The sequence below is a fragment of the Arachis hypogaea genome, chromosome 5, assembly GCF_003086295.3.
Source record: "Arachis hypogaea cultivar Tifrunner chromosome 5, arahy.Tifrunner.gnm2.J5K5, whole genome shotgun sequence".
NCBI lineage: Eukaryota > Viridiplantae > Streptophyta > Magnoliopsida > Fabales > Fabaceae > Arachis > Arachis hypogaea.
Window position 1 is genome coordinate 6,592,965 of NC_092040.1, and position 21,674 is coordinate 6,614,638.

Sequence of the window (21,674 nt, forward strand, 5' to 3'; positions counted from 1 at the left end):
ACAATATAGAGAACATTTTACAAAATTATGATTATGCCTGGGCCAGTGCCCTACTGATACAGTGGAGAACGAAGAAGAGACTAGACTTATTGTAACGGTTAATATTCAAATTTGTATGGTAAGGATAATCTGTTTTTTAAAATAGTTTTTAAAATTTTTTAGTTATATTAGTTCATGGAAAATATAATGGTAAGTCAAATTAATTCTTCTATCAGTTAAACGATATCATATTATTTATCGTGTTATAACAATGGAGCAATATCGTTACACCGTAAAGTATATCTTTCAAAAAATGACTGCTAAATATGTTATAACATATATCCGGGAAATTTTACGTAGATGTGATTAGTAGTATGCCAATTCATAAACAAATAATGGTTTGCTTCCATGAATTTAATATTAGTTGTGAAACTTATCTTCGTGGTATTTAAGATTAAAGTAGTAAATTATGAAAGTGACATACTATACCAAAATTATAAATAATGTTTGTTCTTCAATCCCTTCTAGAGTCCAAACCACAACTAATTAGTAGTTTAGTGGCATAATTGAGGAAGTGACATATCAACCATATGATATCCTTTAAATGTTATATAGCTTTCAATATAAAGAAATGGGATATGTATATTGGTTCCGCTCAACAAAGGAAAAAAAAAAAAGAAGAAAAAGTGGCCAAGTTAAGCGGTAAGTGTGTCTCATCTGTTTGATAAGGGTGTTTAACTAGTAGCAATGTTTGTGGTTAATTTCATGAAATAATTTAATCTAATTAATATAGTTCTATTGATTGTGGTTTAATTAGGAGGGAGGTCCTCCTCGCACACTGTTAGCTTAATTGGTTGAGTAGGAAAGCAAAACAATGGACCCGTTCCCACTCAACCCCACCCTCACTACTCACTGGTAAGGAGGCAAGAAAAGAAAAGGGAAAAAAGCAAAAGCTTCTGAAAGCACCCTTTTTCCCATTTATATATGTATGACCATGGAATTCAGTATGTGCAATAACCTGTCTGATCCTGTCCGAGATTAATGGCCGAGGGTATATAAGGGAAAAAGAATAGTATGTTATTTGAGTATAGTCATTATTATTGTTATTATTATTATTATTATATTGTTCTGTTATTATTGAATGGGACATGAACTTTAATCATAAAGAAATTTATATTCAATCTAATAAGAAGCGTAGCAATTCTCAAGACAAAAACAATTGCCTAGAAGAACTTGAAGGCCCACTTAAAATCAGGGGAACAAAGGGTTCAAACATGGATTTTCCCTAATGATTGATGAAGAAAAACCAAAGAAGGCGCATTGCAAGTTTCCAGAAAAGATCACACCTCAACTTAATTAATTACTTAATAACCAATTGGCATAACATAATAATAAAATAAGATAAGTTGTTTATACCGAAGGCGCTGTCTAATAATATTAATTAATAACAATAATGTCTAACCAAAGAAAAATCAGACGTGGACATACCGAAACCCCCCTCAAGGAACAATATATAGGTCATACAATAAGAGCAGAGACGTGATGTTTTTTTCTTTTCTTAAAAAAAGAAATGGGATGTCAATTTGTGATGAGGCTAGTCTGGGCCACAAAGGATGAAGTAACTTTTATTATAATGTAACAAGTAACAAGTGTTAAGGGGGGAATAGACTTATTGATAGGGAGGCTGAAAACAAAGCAAAGAGTAAAGTAGAGGATGAGAGGAATAGTTGGGTTGGTTTGGTCATGAAATAAAATTTGAAGGAAGGAAGTGGGGTATGTAGGTAAGGTAGGTAGGGTGGATTAGTGCGTGGTTATAAAAGAATGAATGAAATTGAAATACTCTTAGAAGAGTAGTAGTAGTAGTAGTGCAGATAAAGTAAGAAGGCATGCCCTAGAACTTGGAGAAGGAGTGCATTTTGGTATTAGAGTACAACATTATTATAAGAGTGACACAATGATGTGGTATGGGATTATGTAAATGTAAATGTAAATAGTATAGAAAGAAAAGGGGGCAGAAATAAAGTTGGTGGGAATTTTGGCAGTGTTTGGAGAGGGATTAGGAGGCAAGGAACGTGGTGATGAGAGATGATAAGTGGGTTTGATGAGGATCATTCACGCCGGCAGCTTTTCTCTCTCTCATCCCAATTGGCACTTTTGCACGCCTGCTCCCACTCATCAAATTCTTGCAATTTTTATTTCTATAACCATCAAATATGGGAATTTTTTATTTAAATTAAATAAATATAAAATTTACGAAAATTCATAAAATATAGAGTAATTATCTAAATATACAACATACCACATTTTAAGTACTAGAAGAAGAATAAAAAAATGAGCATATTTTGGGTATTCGGAACTCAATTTATGATGTAATCACGACTGGTGTATCTGAGTGTACCCAAGATACATATAACGTGAAAAAATGGATACTGAGCATCCGAGATGCGTTCAAACGCTAATCCAAAATATGTTCAAAAGCGTAATGTGGGTCACAAAACCTGGCCAGAGACATATATAAAGCCACAACAATTGGGATTTTCATGCATTTGAGTGGTTTTTAAAAATTTTGTAACTTTATAACACCTTAAGTTCGAGTTTCTGAAGTACATATGGCCCCGATAATATGTTCGCGACAAAGATATCAGCCGATTGAATGCGAATTGGCACATAGTTGGAGCTTTAGATTTTGAGGTTAATTTTTTTCTTCCTTTTTTGTTTTTGGTAAACAATAAGTTTAGGTATTTAGGCTTTATTAATTTAGTTAATGTGTTAGGTATTTTGATTTTGTTAGTTAGAAGTTCTATTAACTTAGGTAGGTAGGTATAGTATGTTTTAATATTTTATATAAATAATTTTAACTTAAGTTAAATAAATATAATAGTTAAACGTAAATTAATATATTAGTTAAATTAAATAAATATATTATTCAAATAAAATATTTGTTACATCAAATTTTTTTACTAAAAGTTATCGTTGGATTGAAGTCATCTAAAATATTACCAGTTAATTTAAAATAGTGCAACATGAATGATTTATTTTTTAAATTTTGCTTCATTTTTCTTATAATTATTTAATACTATGAATATTAGTAATGAATATCAATGTTGTATGGAATATAATATTTTGTTAAGGATATTTATCTATTAGATTTACAATACTTAATAATTATTAAATATAATTAATGGTTTAGAAGAGATTAATTTGCAAAAGTAAATGTTGCGACTACTGGAGAAGCTTTGGTTACTATTGTCAGACCGTGTGATCTTGGGTCTCCTCCTGCTGGATATCATTTGTCTTATATCAGGGAGGCGGGATTTGGACATGCAGTAGAGTTGAGGAATTTCATATTTGACAATTTCTTGATCTCTACATTTGTCGAGTGGTGGAGGCTTGAGACCCATAGCTTCCACCTTTCATGGGGTGAGGTCAGCATTACGCTTTAAGATGTTGCATGCCTAACATCTTGGTCTGCACACTAAGGGTAAGCCGATTGAGGGTTGTATCAGAGACTTCCAGAAATACTATAAACACCCCATGTGGAAGTGGATTGAGGATTTACTTAGCGCTAGAGAAGCAGATTTTCGATTTGAGAATGACCTTGCTGAAGAACATAGTTTTGCACATTTCAGTTGGGGCAGATCTGGAAACACTCCATAAATACGCTAGGTGCTACTTGATGATGCTTATCAAGGACTTTCTTTTCATGGACAAGTCAGCTACACTTGTTCCTTTGAGATGGTTACCGTTGCTAATGGATTTTGATCATTGCAAGTAATTGTAAAAATATTTGATATATAATGATAAACCATATTTAATAAAATGTAAAACATACATTCACCAGAGTCAATTTACACTAATTTAAACCAAGCATACCTAAACCTAAACTATAAATAATAACTTATCATGGATCCAACTTTAAAATATTGGCACATATTTGTCTAGTGTGCCCCTTTCTTCGACAAAGACTACATCTTTTCTCTGTACGTTCTACAGCATCCATCTCATTCTGCAACCGAGTAGATATTGGCTTTCCTGTTGCCTTTCGATGCATGGAGGGTTAGGCTTCAGTCGTGCACCATACCATGTAGGTCATATCTTCTCGTCTGGAATCGGCGAAAACTCCATCTCATAAATCTTGATAATTGAAGCCATCTTATACACGGGGTCGACCAGGTGCTTCCATTTGATGCTTGTAGTTGCACATACTACAAGTACATGATGACAAGGATAATACAAAGACTGAAATAATCCACAGTCGTATATACGCGCATTAAGTCAAACGCGATATAAAGTTTGGCACCATCCTTCCATCGGCTCCACCTCCTCCACACTAAATACGGATGTCCTACCATCACAGTGGGTGACTTTTATCACCGGCAGACTCACCATTCGGTTGTTGTGACCTTAATTATGATTTTGACTATATTTCGGGTGTTGTGACTCGCATTGGAATATTAATATCTTGGATACTGAGAGTCTAATCAGCATTTGAACACATTTTGAGTTATCTGTTTATTAACGTTACACGTATTTCGAATACACCTAAAATACGTCAATCGTCATTGCACCTGAAATCAGAATTTGAATATTCGAGATATGCTTATTTTTAGATTCTCCGTTTAATATCTGAGGTATTTAAGTAATTATTCTATACTTTATGTATTTTCGTAAATTATATATTTATTTAATTTAAATAAAAAAATCTTCAAATATGCGTGATTATTTTTTTCTTATATTTATTGACTTCTTTTTTTTAATAAAGAAACAATATTTATACATATTTAAAGATATATATACTTTAATTTATGGCAAAAGATTAATTGTAAGTTTCACTTAATTTTTATTCATTTACTTTTTTATTTTTAAATTAAGAAGTTTGTGAAGTATAAGTAATTATTTGTCTAATTATTATTATTATTAGTACTATTACGTGTTCTAACAACACATATCAAGATTACCACAGATAGAAATTCTTAAATATTTTATTTTAATAAATACACAATTAATATATTAAAAATTTAATTAATAATTTTAATTTGTGTCTTTATAATAAATATTAATCAAATTTTTATTATTATAAAATTAGATGTGTGTTTCATTTAAGAGTACTAATATAATGCACAACATTTTAAACATATTCTCATTCACTCTAATATAACAGAATAATTAAATATGTTATAGTAGAATAATTAAAATTTTTTATAATAGTATAATTAATCAAGTGTTTTATATATTTATGTAATGTGATTGTTTATTTAAAATGTGACTTTTAATCTTGTGATAGTAAAATGATAAGTATCAAGTGAGTAGATAAAAAATATATTTAAATATCAATAATAAAGAAATAAAAAAGAAGATAAAAGTAAAAGCTCCCTCTTCTCTTGCTACCTTTGCTCACAGTCACACTTTCTTATTTCTTATCTTTTGTCAGTCAGAATTCTATTCTAAGCATCAGCTGGGCCACGAGCCTCCCCACTGGAGTTAAATTACAAATAAATGATTTTATATTAATTTTCTATATAGTGTTCTTGTAAATCATTTCATAATATAAAACTATTTTTTATTTATTATTTTTAATATCAAAAGTAAAAAGATATAAAAAAAAAAGCGCACACACACAATTATATCTATATTGCATATAATATTCCTTTAAAATTATAACATGATTGCAATTAAAACTTTGAATGTAACTTAAATGTTAGGTAAAAATTTATATATAGTTATTTTTATATAAAATTATTAATTGAGAATTATTAAATAATTTGGAATATTCACATAAAAACCATTTTAACTATCTTCATGAAGCAGTTGAAAATTTTAAACATTTTAAGTATTGAATACCTGATCAACTTAATCAGGTTATTTTATGGATATAATAAGTTAATTAGTTATAATGTCCCACAAAGCAATATATAACACCTGCTTACAAAGTCTCCCCTTGACGTCTCATATTTCTGAGTCAATCCCTTCTTTCGATGGGCATACATATTAGTATTTTGCTTTTGAAAAGAGAATCCAGTGTCTTGGTCCGAATAAAAAGAGAAAAATATTATGGGTCTATTTTTGTATATATTTTATTTTTATTTAGAAAAATTATGGATATGAGTATAAATATATGATATTTTAGAAAAGAAAAGAAAAGCAAAGCAACCCCACTTCCGTTTCCGCCCCCCGCGCATCGATTGCGCAAAAAAGAGAAGAATTTAAAGTTTAAACGAGTCCATTATATTTTGTTTCACCCTTGAATTCTACTACAAGTAGGTTCTATGTATGACCCCTTTTTCCCCCACCTGAAATAAAGAGATAGAAGAGCAAAGGGGGTAAATAAGTAGCTAGAATCCGAATACAAATCCAAATCCAAACAAGTAGTTGTATGATATGAATGAATAGGCAAAGTAGTGCAGAGAGTGTTAGTTAGTAGGTTGCGCAGTGAGACGCAACAAACCAAACAGAAAGGGCTCAAAAATATATTGATGTGGGGTGGGTCTCCTACTTATTGTTAAATGGATACATTGTTTAGAGTAGTGAGTTTTGAAGAATACCAACAACAGCAACAAGTTGAGTTAGATCAGTCCCTCAACTCCACCACCACTACCACTACTTCCAGCAGCTCTAGATCCTCCCGACACAACTATCACCACTACCAACAACAGCAACAAGACGAAGAATGCTTCAACTTTTTCATGGATGAAGAAGACCTCTCCTCGTCTTCTTCCAAGCACCACTACTATCCCTATCACTCTCAATCCCATCCCCACACTTCCACTCCTCCCGCCACCATCCTCACGCCCAACGACTTCTCCCACTCCTTCGACTTCAACCTCCAATTCTCATCAAACACCAACTGGGCCACCGACATCCTCCTCGACGCCGCGCGTGCTCTTGCCGACAAGAACACCGCCCGTCTCCAGCACCTCATGTGGATGCTCAACGAGCTCAGCTCCCCTTACGGCGACACCGAACAGAAGCTCGCCGCCTACTTCCTTCAAGCGCTCTTCAGCCGCATGACGCATGCCGGTGATCGAACCTTCCGAACCTTAACCTCCGCCTCCGATAAGACCTGCTCCTTCGAATCAACCAGAAAGACGGTGCTCAAGTTCCAAGAGGTGTCTCCGTGGACGACCTTCGGACACGTGGCAGCCAATGGCGCAATCTTGGAGGCTTTGGAAGGTGAAACGAAGTTGCACATAGTTGATATCAGCAACACCTATTGCACTCAATGGCCAACGCTATTTGAGGCCTTGGCCACTCGCTCCGACGACACCCCGCACCTCAGGCTCACAACCGTCGTCGTAACAACTGCTCACGGCGGATCTGTCCCGGCGGCGCAGAGGGTCATGAAGGAGATAGGTGCCAGGATGGAAAAGTTCGCCAGGCTCATGGGAGTTCCGTTCAAGTTCAACGTCGTTCACCATTCCGGCGATCTCTCCCAGTTCGATTTCGGGGAATTGGACATCAGGGACGACGAGGCGCTGGCCGTTAACTGCGTCAACTCGTTGCACTCGATCGCCGCGGTTGGGAACCGCCGCGACGCGGTGATATCGTCGCTGAGAAGGCTTCAGCCCAGGATCGTGACGGTGGTGGAGGAAGAAGCCGATTTGGACGTTGGTTTGGAAGGATTCGAATTCGTGAAAGGGTTCCAAGAATGCTTGAGGTGGTTTAGGGTTTACTTTGAGGCGCTGGAGGAGAGTTTTCCGAGGACGAGTAACGAGAGGCTGATGCTGGAGAGGGCGGCGGGGAGGGCGATGGTGGACTTGGTGGCGTGCTCGGCGGAGGAATCGTCGGAGAGGAGGGAGACGGCGGCGAGATGGTCGCAGAGGATGCATGGATCGGGGTTCAATACGGCGTCGTTTAGCGAGGAAGTGTGCGATGACGTTAGGGCGCTGCTGAGGAGGTACAAGGAAGGGTGGTCAATGGTACAGTGCTCGGATCACGGCGGAATGATGCTGTGGTGGAAGGAGCAGGCGGTGGTGTGGGCCAGTGCATGGAGGCCCAGCTTCACGTAGTGCTGATCGATCATCACTCTCTTCTTTTGGCACGTGGCTTCAGCTTTCTGGTTCGGTTCGGTTCCGTTCCGTTCCGTTGGGTTGGATTGGGAGGTTAGAGCGTTCTTTCAGTGATGGATTTTCTTTTCTTTTCTTTTTGAGTTTGGTAAGTAAGACATGCAATAGGATTAGTTAGCTAAAAGCTGGGGTACGCTGGTGGGATCAACGGGGGGAGTTTGCTTGTATTAAAAAAAAAAGAATGAAGCAAATTGATTTTCATTATTAACTTTTTGTGATTATTTTTTGTTTTCTTTAGTTAAACTATTATGAAGGAAAGTTTATGGTCTCTGCATATATGTGTATGAATCAATTCTTCGAAGTTATATGTTCATCTCGTTCTCGCAGGTATGCGTATCCTCATTTAACTGATACATATGATCTATTAAAAATGTTTTCGAGCTCCAGAAAAGTTCCATAATATCATTTGATTGAACTTTTTAAAAATATCCGAATCAGTTTGTTCCTTTCATCCAATATATCTTGTTAATTGCAGTTTAGTTACAGTTTAGGTTTTAGTCTTTTTGTATTTTCAGTTAAATTTGAAGTCCTATACTGTTCAGTTGTCCTTCTTTTATAAATACTCACCAAAAATAATTCCTAACTTTATTATTTATTTCAAATATTGTCATAAAACAATTTCTCAAACATCATCACCTTTTTAATTTATTCTAAAGTCTTGGTCCTTTCCTTGATTCTCTTCTCTAATCCTCTTTGTTAAACTTGAGACCAATAATTAATTAAAATAATAATGACCTCCCAACTGTTGTCGGTTTATTGTTTTTAGTTCATATTATTTATTTAGTTTTTGTTTTAGAATGTTTTTAAATAAATAAAATAAATAAAATATTTTATTTACTAAAATATACCATTTATAACATTATATCTCTTATCTCGTTTATATATCTCGTTTACATTGTAAATGAGATAAGGCACAATACGATGTGGCCTTATTATGTTTGTACATGTGGTATGTAACGGTTTTATCTCGTTTATAGTGTAAAAAAGATATGTACAATTTTATTTCGTTTACACTGTAAATAAGATAAGACTAAACGTAACGTATATATACAATTCATTTACAGCGCCCTTTGATATATTTTTCATTTATTTCTTCAACTTTTCTTTAATTTCTATCTTCTTCTAACCATATTATCGATTTACTTGACGAGTATGACACGCGTAGATGCACATAATTCGAACATTAAACGACTGAACGCGACATAGCACATTGCGAGGCAGCCAACTTTGAGGTTAGTGCTTTTTTTTCTCTATATGTTAGAATATATATGTGCAGCCATACTTAAGGTACTTTTATAAAATTAATATACAACATATATATTTGGTAGATGAATGTATTGTTATCAAGGGTTGATATAATATAATTTTAGGTATTAGTTAAATTAAGTTTTTAAGTAAATGTTATTCATTTTGTTTTTATTTAAAGTTGTTAGGTAGATATTAGGTGATTAAGTTATTAGTTATTTAAATAAATTTCTTTATTTTTGTTAATTTATTAACTAAATGTTTATTAATTTAGTATTAATTATTTAAGTCAATATTTTTATTTAAATCAATTTATTAGCTATATGTTTATTTAGTTATTAATTAATTAAGTTGTGTCTATGCCTCCTTTTTCTTTCTAACGAACAAATGCTGCAGCTTCTCGTAGGTGCATCGCACAATGGCTGAAATCGATAAATAACGTGTACCTTTAAGAATTGCACTCATGCATTCGGAGAAGTTCGTTGTCATGTGTCCAAATCGGTGATTGCCATTGTAGTGTTGTAATCAGATCTCCTTGTTGAACCTACCAGCCCGGTCTGTCATTTCTCGCGACAAATCTCTCAAGGCATCCATGTACTACTCGTATCTAGCCTAACTTGAACTATAAGCAGCATTTATGAGATATCGCTTTTCTTCGACAGACTTGAAATGAGACATGAAGTTCGCAGTCATGTATCTAACATAATAAACACGCTCTAAGAAGGTGTCAACCACTATCATCAACTCTCACCCACTATCACCGGCTCTCAGTGCAGCCTTGATAGCCTAGGATCTATAAAAAATAATTAACAGGCCATCTTGTGGAATCACACATCGTCTCAGATTGGTAAGGAAGAAAGACATGAATTTCGTGGTCTCAAATTCAACAATTGCAAAGGTTAGAGGAAGGATATTGTTGTTACCGTATTGTGCCATTACAATGAGCAAAACACCATCATATTTACTATACAAATGCGTACCATCGACAGAAAGGAACAACTTGCAATGCTTGAAAGACTCCACACAGGCAAGAAAGTCCCAAAATACTTTATCAAATATGCTACAGTCACGCACCATAAGGTGATCATCATAGTACGATACAGTTCTGAATTCACATATCATTCCGGAACAATAACTCTGCAGTGCTTGCAATAACCTCAACATCTTATTATATGACTCCTCCCAATCACTATATATCTGTGCAATAGCTTTTTGCTTCGCAATCTAGACCTTTTTGTACGAGAGTTTGAAGTGATAGCTTTCCATAACTGCACCTTGTAGAATATGGATGCTGACGGATGGACTGGATTGTATCAACAACAGGATGACATTGCAGATAGTCTTGGGACATGGTGGGTGTTAAACATGTGTGCACTCCTCCAACCCTACGCACCTCCCTAACGAAATAACACATACATGGTTGGCATTTAATCCAAATATAACAATAAAAAAATGAGAAAAATACACCACAGTTAAACTTCAACTCACCAATATATGAGATTTTGTCAGAGGACAATATGGAGACTCCAAGGGTAGACGGCTGCATATTGCCGGCAATGCACATAGTACTTTAATCGATCCGACTCCACAAATCGGTACTCAACACTTCTGTGTATGCTATAATTCTTCACACCATGCATTATTGCATCTCTGCTTCTGAACCTGTGGCCAACCGAAACTCCATACCATCGTCTAAGTTGTAATCGTCTTCACCCATATTGAAAAATGGAGTTTTATTGTGCATTGCGTCCAGATCCAATGCCTGATAATGACTGAGTACAACTGATAAGGCCGGAATTGGGTGTGGGACGGGCATAAGATACTGAACTGATGGCTCGACCGGCGTCTCTGGTACAAATTCTTCCTCCTCATCGTCTTCGGAAGAACCACTGTTGTTGATATCTGCAACATACTCCTCGTCAGAGTCCTTACCATCAACGTCCATGTCTTCCGTTGGACTAAAAACGTGTAGCAGTGGTGGTGCGAGATGAGGGTCGTCCTGCACAAAATTCGACTGGCCAAATCCACCACCTCCGACATCACCTACGTCCGCAAAAAGCCCCATCACTTGTTCCGCCATGATTCTCCTATAGATGTCAAACATGAGGCGCACATGCTCATCGCCATAGAGTCAAAACAGACGAAACAAAAAACTCCATTTTCTCTCGGTACTAGCAATCGATACTCCACCATTCCGATCTCTTTTCTCCCGCTACCACCAATGCTACCCAATATCAGACTTTTCAGCTCTGACAAAGAACTTACTCGCCGGGTACGCAACATAACAGAATTCTTTCACTCAAATTTTATGCCAGTATCACTGCTTCTCATATGGCAATTGAGATATACACTTACAACCATATATCCACTACTACTAGATATTTTGGCTTATTTTCAGAAGAAAAACAAAAAGAAGAAGTAAAATATTTGTGGAGAACATAAAGGGTTGCACATCCTTTTATAGCTATTGAAAATTTGTCGGAACGTATCTCATTTATATTGTAAACGTCATATATATTCACGTATATCGTTTACAATCTAAACAAAATAAGAATACACGTATTTAGTTTACACTGTAAACGAAATATATATCTACCCTGTTGAGTCTTATCTTGTTTATAGTGTAAACGAGATACATGGATTTTTATTTCGTTTACGTTGTAAATCAGATAAGAGATATGATGAATTTTAATAAAAATACTACAAATTATATATTTTGGTAAATAAAATATTTTTTATTTATTTAAAAAATCATTTGTTTTGTCATAATTAAAAACATAAAAATCTTTTATAACCAAAAAATGAACTAAAAACAGTTGAAACTTATCTTATTTATTATTTATTAATTATTATAATAATTAATAAATATTAAATAAAATAAATTTTAACTTTTTTATTTTATTTCTCTAACGTTACTGTAAAAACAGTAACTTAGTTTTCGCATGCCAAAATAATTATTAGACGTCACAATTCAACAATTTAGAATGAAGCTCAAGCATATTGACTAAGTTCATGTAGGGTGGTAGTTGATCGTTGGAAAATATATTATCCAATCAGATTTGACCGGAGGCAAGCTTCATTTGCATAATTGTTTTGTTTTTTATCATTATAAAGTAACCATCAAGCTACACATAATTAAGATGGACAATGATCTGATCGATAATCTTGTATCTAATATAAAATTATATAAGATCATTAATAGTAGTTAGCCTTACCCTATCAAATAATCTTTTATATGCCCAACAAATGGTTCCAAAAAGAAATAGGGTTTGGTATTTTTGGCGTATGGAGATGATATCACCTTTAAGCATATTCATTCATTCATTCATTTATACAGTTTAATAAATAATAAAGATCATCATGGGATTTAATGACTAAGTAAATGTTCATCTGGTCATCCATAAAAGGATATATATAAAAAAAAAAAACAAGAAACTAAAGAAGTGCATAAAAGAAGGCCTTTATCTAGTTTATGGGCAATAGAATCTTAGGACGGCCACCAAGTTGGGTTAATGCTTGTGGAATCTCATTAAAAGGTGTAAAGTCATTAGCGGGTTAAGGGGTTTTATTTTAGTGGCCAGCACGCTGTCTTTGAAATGGTCTTCTTCTATTTCATCTCTCTTTCTTTTTTATATATAATTTCCTCCCATGATGTATCCTCATTTTATATCATTGTTGTATAGAAACAGAATAGTCATATTTGTATCCTTTCAAATAAATGTCAATTTAAATACTTGTTAACATAATAAAATAAAAAGGAATATAAGAAGAAATGCGTGCTTTTTTATATGACACACGTTTTAGCTTTAGCTTGATTAGGGCCCCACAAGACCCTGAGGTCTTTGATGGAGGGGTAAAGATAAGGGGAGAGGGGGGGCTCATATAAGAGGCTCCTTTTTCCCATGAAAGCTAATAAATTGTAAGTACATAAACAATGAAAAGGAAATAATATGAATAGTGGGTTCATCTTTTTAGGGTTGCATATCTTGAAGTTCTGATGAGACTTGCCCCCTCCACGTTAACACATCCACTCTTGCACTCTTTTACAACTTTTCCACCTCCTGATTTTTAAACATTTATAGTTGCTTTCTTTTGGTGTTTTTAAAAGGGAGTTTGATGCTGGCCCATACCTTCTTCTGCTGGTTTAAGCTTTAGTATCCTTTTCTATATCAGTGACAACGACCAGCTTATGCCTTTATATTTTTATGGGACCAGGGACAACAAACAAAGCTAACTCCAATGTATAATTTCATTCATTTCCAACCAATTCTATACTTCAGCATCTTTGCCTCTATCTCCCTCTTGTATTGTTTAATAATACGTTTTAGAAAAGAAATTCCTCTTTCCAATTTTATTTAATTAAAATATTATAGTTTGCTAATTCTAACAGGATTGAATCATCAACAAATAAAATAAGGATCAAGCTTGCTAGTTGCTATTGATAAATGGTTTTGTGATGTCTCGGGGTCTTGCATTGGGCCTATCGTGGTGGCTGTAAGCATTATGCAATTGAAGAGCCCACATTATGTGGGCTAAGAAAATGGGCTCAATATTACTTTTAGCTAGGAAGGTCTAATCTCGTCTTGTACATGCAGCAACCCATTAACCAGCGGCAGACCTTTAAATAGAGTTCAAATCTGTGACAGATTAGTCCTTGGCCTATCGGGTTAGAGAATACCGTGAAAAAAAAAGTAAGAAGGTCTAAAATGTAACCAATTTGAATTAGTTTAGTAGTTAGCTTAAATAAGTGTCTCGAATTCTACTTTGAGTATGCAGCAACCCATTATTTAAATATGTTAATCACGACCATTTTATTAATTATCGTTAATGTACAATTATTACTCAGAGTATAATGGCCTTCACCCCCCTCAATTGATTAAAGCGTTCTCTCTAGTCTCTCCTGTTTTTCTCTTTTCTTACCCGAATATTCATAACACACTTATGTTAAACCAATTTAGCAACTCCAATTAAAGATAAGTGCTAAACCAATTTAGCAACTCCAGTTAAAGATATTCCAATTTGCAAATGGCTTAAATTGTAACAAAAGATTGGACAAGAAAAAGTCAGCATAAAGTATACTACAGAATAAAAGAATAGTTTGCACAAAGTATTACACAATGCCATGGCACAATCGATCAACAATGACGGGTTATTCGTAAAAAGAAATACCAATCAAGTAGATAATCTTTCTCAATATACAAATATGCTCCCTCAGATTAAACTCAACATACCCTAAACTAAGACTGTGTTAAGCAGGTTGAAGTATCTGTGTCCGATTCTTGGAATTGGTGTGTCAACTCTCTCGGCAAGTGCTTGACATGCAACTCCGTAAGATATATATATATGTATTGAGACTTTATATATGACTGGAAATGTACAAAGCTACATAAATAATTTGAGTCCGGTCCAACCCTGAGGCAGTCTCCATTTTCTATGCCAGTAAATAGACACTCTTGACCACAATGGGAACTCAAAAGTGTACTCCAGAGGCTGATCAACAGGTCCTGCTACCACCAAAGGCAACCACACATATCTTGAATCCCTTAAGTCAGCCGGGTTCCATCGATCGGCCATGAATATAAATAAACCTTGGAACCCAGGTAGAGGAAGCACAAAAGTGCTCTGAGCAAAGAATGTTGTAAGCCGAAACATGTTGTTTCCCACAATGCATGGATTTCCTATTGTTTCCCAAGGCCCCAATACTGAATCAGCTGCATGAGCCAGTGCCTCGTTAGGGGCCCAACCTGTGCAGCCTGATGTGATCATGTAGTATGTCCCCCGATGCTTGAATAGAGCTGGTGCTTCTCGGTGCTGTCCCACGAGAATCCTTCTCATGGTAGGTGTCACATTGAGATAATCTTCGGTTAGGGGACCAATGTGCAGTTCACTATTGTCTTCAGAGGAGTAGATTAGATATGCCACACCATCTTCATCTTTGAATACTGTCATATCCCTGCTTTCACATCCATGGGGCCTTTGGCTACCAAGATAATCAAAAGGGCCATCAGGTGTATCGCTGATGGCTACACCAACAGCTGCTTTGGTGTAGTTTCCATCATCAACATGCATCCACATCACATATTTTCCGGTCTTCTCATTATAGATCACTTTCGGCCTCTCAAGCACATTAGACTTGTGCAGATCATGGGTCTCATCTGTTTCCTCTGCTGCCAATACAATTCCTTCATGTTTCCAGGTCCATAAATCCTTTGAAGAATAACAACCAACTCCAATGATGTCCACCTGACAGAGATAGAGATAAGGGATAGAGTCATGCAAATCAAATAGTAGTAAATATGCAACATTGACTGAAGACAAGTACCTCTCCTCTGACAACTGGAAGGTCAGTAAACTAATACTATAACCACATGATAAATAGCTTTTACCTCTAAATACACTCATAGATGGCAGAGCATGGTGATGTAAGAAAAGTTCACTACATGTCCATAATAAAAGGAGAAAAAAGGGAAAGCAAACTCCTCTTGATGCAAAGAATATGATTTATATTGATATCTACTTGGGCATACTCAAAACATATTCGCTAGTGTTTGCACCTTAGTTCATGTTAATAATAAGAAAATCAAACAGACTAATTGAATTCAGGCACAAGTTTTTCCTCAGCCACAGCGCTATATCACTTCAGAACTAACTAGTTGAGAAGAGTCTGTCAATTAGTAGGGCAGATTTTGAAAGATGCAAAATATTTTCCTTGACTTCTACTACCAATAAAGCCTTGACTGCTGGTTAAAAGAAGGTAGGGTAAAGTATATTTTTTTCCCAAAATTTGGCAAAAGTTTCAAAATATTTTTAAGTTTTATTTTGTTCCAATTTTGTCCCAAAAGTTTTTTATTTGTATCAAATATATTCTCGACAGCTAAAGTTTCAAAAAATTTAAGACTAATTCAACAATAATGTATGACAATTATGTTTGATTTGCTTATATTGAAGGTTGTTTTTATGTAATTGTTGTAGAATTGGTTCTAGATTTTTTGAAACAATAAAACTTAAGAGGTATTTTTAAAATTTTTATCAAATTTTACGACAAAAAACATACTTTTCCCTACAAGGTAATAAGTAATAACACCGTGCTGAAGGCAAAAAGTCTGGCCTCTTTTTGTCTTGTGTGTGTGAAATATAGGACCATGTAAACCTCAGACATTGGACAACTTAGGTGAAGAAATTTTCTAGGATGATCATCATAGCAGAGGCCCTTATATCAATTGGAAGTAAAAACTTCTTGTTCAGTATTACAAACTAATAGTCAGTGAAAAAGACTAGGCATAGAACATTAGAACCTATGCAATCTCAGTTGTGACAGAAGGCTTCAACATCTCGGAAAAGGGACCATCTAAGTTCTGTCACCATACTTAAAAGGGATAGAGTCTGTTAGGCTTCTATCTCTTGTGATGACATTGTTTTTAACTAAATGCTTAATATGTTAGTATTTGCAATTCATCGAAATGGAATGTTCTCTTACGTTTGCTAATATTGTCAGTTGACAAAATTGAAAGGGCATCATCCAAAATAAGCATATCAAGTACCAAATAAGACCATTAAAACAAGTACCATGTCTACTCATTTATTGATAATACTGTATGAGAATGTCCAGAACCTAAGATGCAAAAGTTACTTGGAATGGATTTGAAGAATACAGCCTTCAGACAATAATCTAACAAGTTATATATGCATGTATAAGAAGCAGCAGTCATTTTCTGCTTATTTGGAAATCTTGTCATTTATCTTTTTTCCCAAAAAATACTAAACAGGAAACCAAGTTAACATTGCAATTTGTAGAAAAATGTTAGCCACTTCAACTACCATAAAGCAATTGAACCACAAGGGCAACCATTAACTTTGATTAAAACAGAAGTTCACTAAATTACCCGAGCAGGTCCTTCCTTGTGAACATGGTAGGTGGGCCCATCTTTATATTCACCATACCAATAATATGTCCTTGATCCTTTATCATAAAGAATGCCCCCTCCATGGGCTTGGATAGGATTTCCATCAGTATCCAACCAAATTCTCCCAGGGTAGTAGTAATTACTATCATTCCCAGCAGCCTGATTTGGATCTAGAGCTATCTTATGACCCGGAAAAAATACATGTCTAAGTTGGGAATTTTCATCCAAGAATTCATCAACCAATGTGGTTTTCCTTTTAGGTCTGCGCTTGGCCGCCCGAGGGGACCTCTTTCCCCTTGGTGGGGGAATCTGAACATCTTCATCTTCCAATTGTTGAAGTTCCCGGAATTGGGGATGATGAGTCACATGCAATTGAGACAATCTGCCATCTCTATCTTCATGAAGAATATAAGAATACAAATGAAGCAAAAGAAGGCATCCTATCAAACTCCATAACACAGCAGGCGTACAACACCTGCTCCAAGAATTACAGCACAGGTTTGTTGATTTCCTGTATTTACTCCTTGTCCTCATTTTCTCTTCCTCTTAATCTTGGGGATTATGCTGCAATTAACAAAATGCAACCTATGGAAACCTGATAACAGTAACCAAGTACAACACACCAACATTTAAACTACATGTCAGGAAAATTGAAAGCACTATGCTACTATTTCATTACCCTAGTCGATGCCTAAATATGGGAAATCAGAGTTGTACTGCAAAATTTGCAATTGCACCTCATATTTTAGATCCAGTCACTGAGAAAGGCATCAATGATAGAAAGCAACTAATTAGGAAGAAGAGTGAGCTGACCTGGAGCTATGAAATGAGCACAAGTTTCCGACATGCGGTTCTGTTGGTGGTGGTTTCTCAGCAGTTTTGGATCTGGGGATGTGTGAGATTTGTGAAATATGATACTGATTTTGCAACCAAAGAAGTTGTTTCTTAATCTCTGCAACTGACTCACTCACTGGATGCCTTTTGGTACCCACCACGGACACAGACAGGCCTAGAACAAAGAGGTTTGTTTCATTTTTTCTTTGCCTTCAATTCAAGCATTATATTCGGCAGTCAAACGTAGTAACAGTGTTAGTTCGTTGGTCGTGTTTCTCAATTCACATGAGCATTCACATAGATAGAAAGACACTTTTACTGTGCATTCATTTACTGTTGGTTATCCAGTAACAATGTGACAGTTAGCGACGATAAAGTACTGTACTATTCACATGGAGTAGGAGATTATTTGTTCAACTATTATTGTGTGCATCAATCATCATAATTGATTGGAATGTTGACTTCCACCCACCATGTCTCACTTTTTAAATGCACAAAAATGTATACCGTCTCTTGTGGTATTACTATTAACAAAAATAAATACATAAATAATACTTAAAGTAGTTAAGTGGAATATTTATCCAATTAATTTTTAAAAATAGTATTTGTATACTAAAATTAGTTATTAAATTAATTATTAATGTATTTATATATAAATATATATAGTTTAATTTATTTTTATATTTATTTATATTTTAATAGTATTTTATACTTATAACTGATCTTAATAATTAATTTTAATATATATGTAGCATAGTTGATTAATTTTATATTTTCTCAATTACTTTGGTCATGATAAATTATTTATTTCCTCTTTTTATTAAATACTCTTATTTATTACACAAGAGATATTACGTGTTAGTTTTAAATAACAATATCCTAAACATTTAGAGAAATTATATGACTACTTTTTTTTATAATATTCCTTTACACATTATTTTTTTTAGATAGTAGGAGTAATAATATTTATTTCTGTATAGTAAGTCTAGCGATAAGTATAATTCGTATCCTTTATTTGAAGTAGAAGAGGTATATGTTGATTCTCAAAGAACTGGTGGTAATGGATACCTGCAAAGATATTCTGACGCTCAAATTAAAAAGAGTATGAAATGAATATAATATGTATTCAGAGTAAATAACGTAACTTTCTTGTTTTAGATTTTTCTTGTTTATAAAATGTTTGATTTTGAACATGTTATATTTTAGTTACTAAATTGACCTATTATTGCAAAATTGTTGGAAATGTTAGCCTAATTTTTTTATAACCGCTCCTAAACGTTATTTGAGCTTATGCTAAAAAGTCTGCTAAAAGAGAAAAATACATACCTTTGATTTAACACATTTTATTTATATAGTTCCGAATTATAAGTAGCGTAGGTCGATGTATTAGTAATGGATCATGACTCCAAGTTTAATATGTGATATTTTGCAATAAGACAGGTAGAACTTAAATAATTTTTCGACCTATAAATTAACATTATAATAATAAGTGGTAGCCCTTCAAATTCAGTTTGTTGTACTTGAAAAATAATAAGCATGTTAGAGAGAAGAGTCTAAATTAAATAAAAAAACTAAGAGTTATTATAAATAATGATAATATGGTGAGACCCGAGCTTGACTTTTTTTTTTTTAAAGAAGCGATTGAGATTTTATGAAAATCGAGTTATAACTTGGTAGGATATGAAAGAGATGCAGTTTGTGTTATAATTCGGAGATACGAGGATTGAGGATTAACCCCAAAATCAACTTAATAATCTTGAAAATAAAAGTGGTCAAACTTGTGATTGAAAAATGTGTTGCTTATATCACTGTATTTTTGGACGAGCTCATAGTTGATTGGTTGTCGAATTGACCTCAACTAATAGGTGTTTGGTTGCTTTGACTGATTTCGACTTATAAATGCCGATTTGTTAGGAGTGATTCTAACTTATAAATGCCGATTTATTTGGAGTGATTCTGACTTATAATTGCCGATTTGCTTCAAATGATTTTGACTTATAGGTGTCGGCTTGTTTGGATAGATTTCGACTTATAATTGCCGGTTTGCTAGAAATGATCCTGACTTATAATTGCCGATTTGTTTGAAATGATTCCGACTTATAAATATCGACTTGTTTGGATTGAGTCCGACTTATAACTGTCGATTTATTTTTGTATACCAACTTTAATATTGGTTTGTCATAATATATGTAGTATGTAGGAAAAATAGTAACCAAACCAAAGGCACAATAATAACTAAAAATAAAGAATGATGAATATAAAAATAATTTATACTTATTGAGATTTACTATCTTAACATAGAAGGTACAGGATGAAGTGTCTTGTTCCTCTAAGCAAAATCTAGTATGAAAAAATTTGTAAACGAATAAAATAATACATCTTCGAATACTGACTTACAACTTAGCTGTGGTATAATTTCAGAGATGTTGCGTTCCAAGTATCAGGCAGTTCTTTGCGTAGTAGTGTTTGAAAGGGATAAGTCCCTTTACCAATCATTTTGCTGATTCAAAAAAGTCCTTCTAGTCATCCTCTTTTAATTAAGTTGGTTTAATTTATCAATTTGTTAAGTTTGTCTAAGTTCTTCGATTTTTATAATCCAATTGTTTTTTTTTTTCGAAATTCTACTAAAGTCTTGGGCTTGGCAACATCAATAGTCTCTTGGAACTTGCCAAAGCAAATACCACTCTTAAAGATATGGAGGTGGACGTCCGGGTTGAAATTGGGAATCTTCATTGCTATCTTATTGAACCTTATCATATAGTCAAAAAGACTTATATGTTAACCTTATTTGATTGTGCTAAACTAGTTGGAATCATGGACATAGATCTTGAATACTGCAAAATTGTTAGTGAAAAAGTCGGGCCAGTTTCTAAAAAATAGAGATAAAACTTGCAGGTAAAGATAAAAATCAGAATAAAATAGCATCATTTAAAAATGTGAAAAAAGAACAACGTAATATTGGGTCAAAAGTACCATTAAAAAATATCATCGGATAACTCGGTCACCTGCTAAACTTCTACTGTTAGCGAATCATTCATAGCCAATAATTCGGCCTCAATAGGAGGAGAAAGTGGATTGCTTTGCTTTTTCGACATTAATTATAACCTACAAAAGAGGGTAAAAAATTGAGAAGAGAAAATGATAATGGAGTTAGATCTAAACTCGTGCCCCACGGTGGACACTAAATATTCTTGTGTAGTAAGCCTGGCGATAGATATAACTTGTCCTATTTAGGGATTGAGCTCTTTTTTGTTTGAAGTGAAAGAGGTATACGTCGACTCTCAAAAAATTAGTGGCAGTGTCACATTTACAAAAATATTTTGATATTTAAGTAAAAAAGAGTGTGAGATGAGTAGAATTTATTATTTTTAGCGAACAATATTTAAAAATATGAATTAAAAATATGTTATTAAATTATTAAAATAAAAAAATTAGATTAATAATTAAAATACTAATAAAAAATAATAAATTCTACTTGTATTTGTATTTTTTATAATTATATAATGAAATATAATATGATAATTTTTATAATAAAAATATTATTATGCTTATATAAAAAATTAGTTATCAAATTATCTACTATGAATTTGTATATATATATATATACTAGTGTTAAACCCGTGTGATGCACGGGATTATATTTAAATTT

General features: G+C 34.0%; 2 protein-coding genes and 2 long non-coding RNA genes across 5 annotated transcripts; 3 read left to right on the forward strand and 1 right to left on the reverse strand.

Annotated features, from left to right (window-relative positions):
* Positions 1–553: 553 nt before the first annotated feature.
* Positions 554–1,165, forward strand: LOC112804095 (uncharacterized). The gene is made up of 2 exons (XR_003202726.2): positions 554–681; positions 797–1,165. It is a non-coding gene; the product is annotated as an uncharacterized lncRNA (long non-coding RNA).
* A 4,760-nt stretch (positions 1,166–5,925) lies between these two features.
* Positions 5,926–8,316, forward strand: LOC112800469 (protein SHORT-ROOT). Its single transcript, XM_025842757.3, has one exon. The coding sequence runs from the start codon at positions 6,483–6,485 to the stop codon at positions 7,983–7,985; it is 1,503 nt and encodes a 500-aa protein (XP_025698542.1). The 5' UTR covers positions 5,926–6,482; the 3' UTR covers positions 7,986–8,316.
* Positions 8,317–8,897: 581 nt separating this feature from the next.
* LOC112804096 (uncharacterized) lies at positions 8,898–10,010 on the forward strand. The gene is made up of 2 exons (XR_003202727.2): positions 8,898–9,274; positions 9,684–10,010. It is a non-coding gene; the product is annotated as an uncharacterized lncRNA (long non-coding RNA).
* Positions 10,011–14,335: 4,325 nt separating this feature from the next.
* On the reverse strand, positions 14,336–18,300 carry LOC112800470 (uncharacterized). Of its 2 annotated transcripts, none has more exons than XM_025842758.3 (3): positions 18,005–18,300; positions 17,171–17,786; positions 14,336–15,530 (listed from the first exon to the last, which is right to left on the reverse strand). In XM_025842758.3, the coding sequence occupies exons 2-3, from the start codon at positions 17,723–17,725 to the stop codon at positions 14,670–14,672; spliced, it is 1,416 nt and encodes a 471-aa protein (XP_025698543.1). In that variant the 5' UTR covers positions 17,726–17,786; positions 18,005–18,300; the 3' UTR covers positions 14,336–14,669. The 2 variants fall into 2 exon arrangements, with proteins under 2 accessions (XP_025698543.1, XP_025698544.1); XM_025842759.3 differs by having other exon boundaries at positions 17,171–17,755; positions 18,005–18,294.
* Between the last annotated feature and the right edge of the window lie 3,374 nt (positions 18,301–21,674).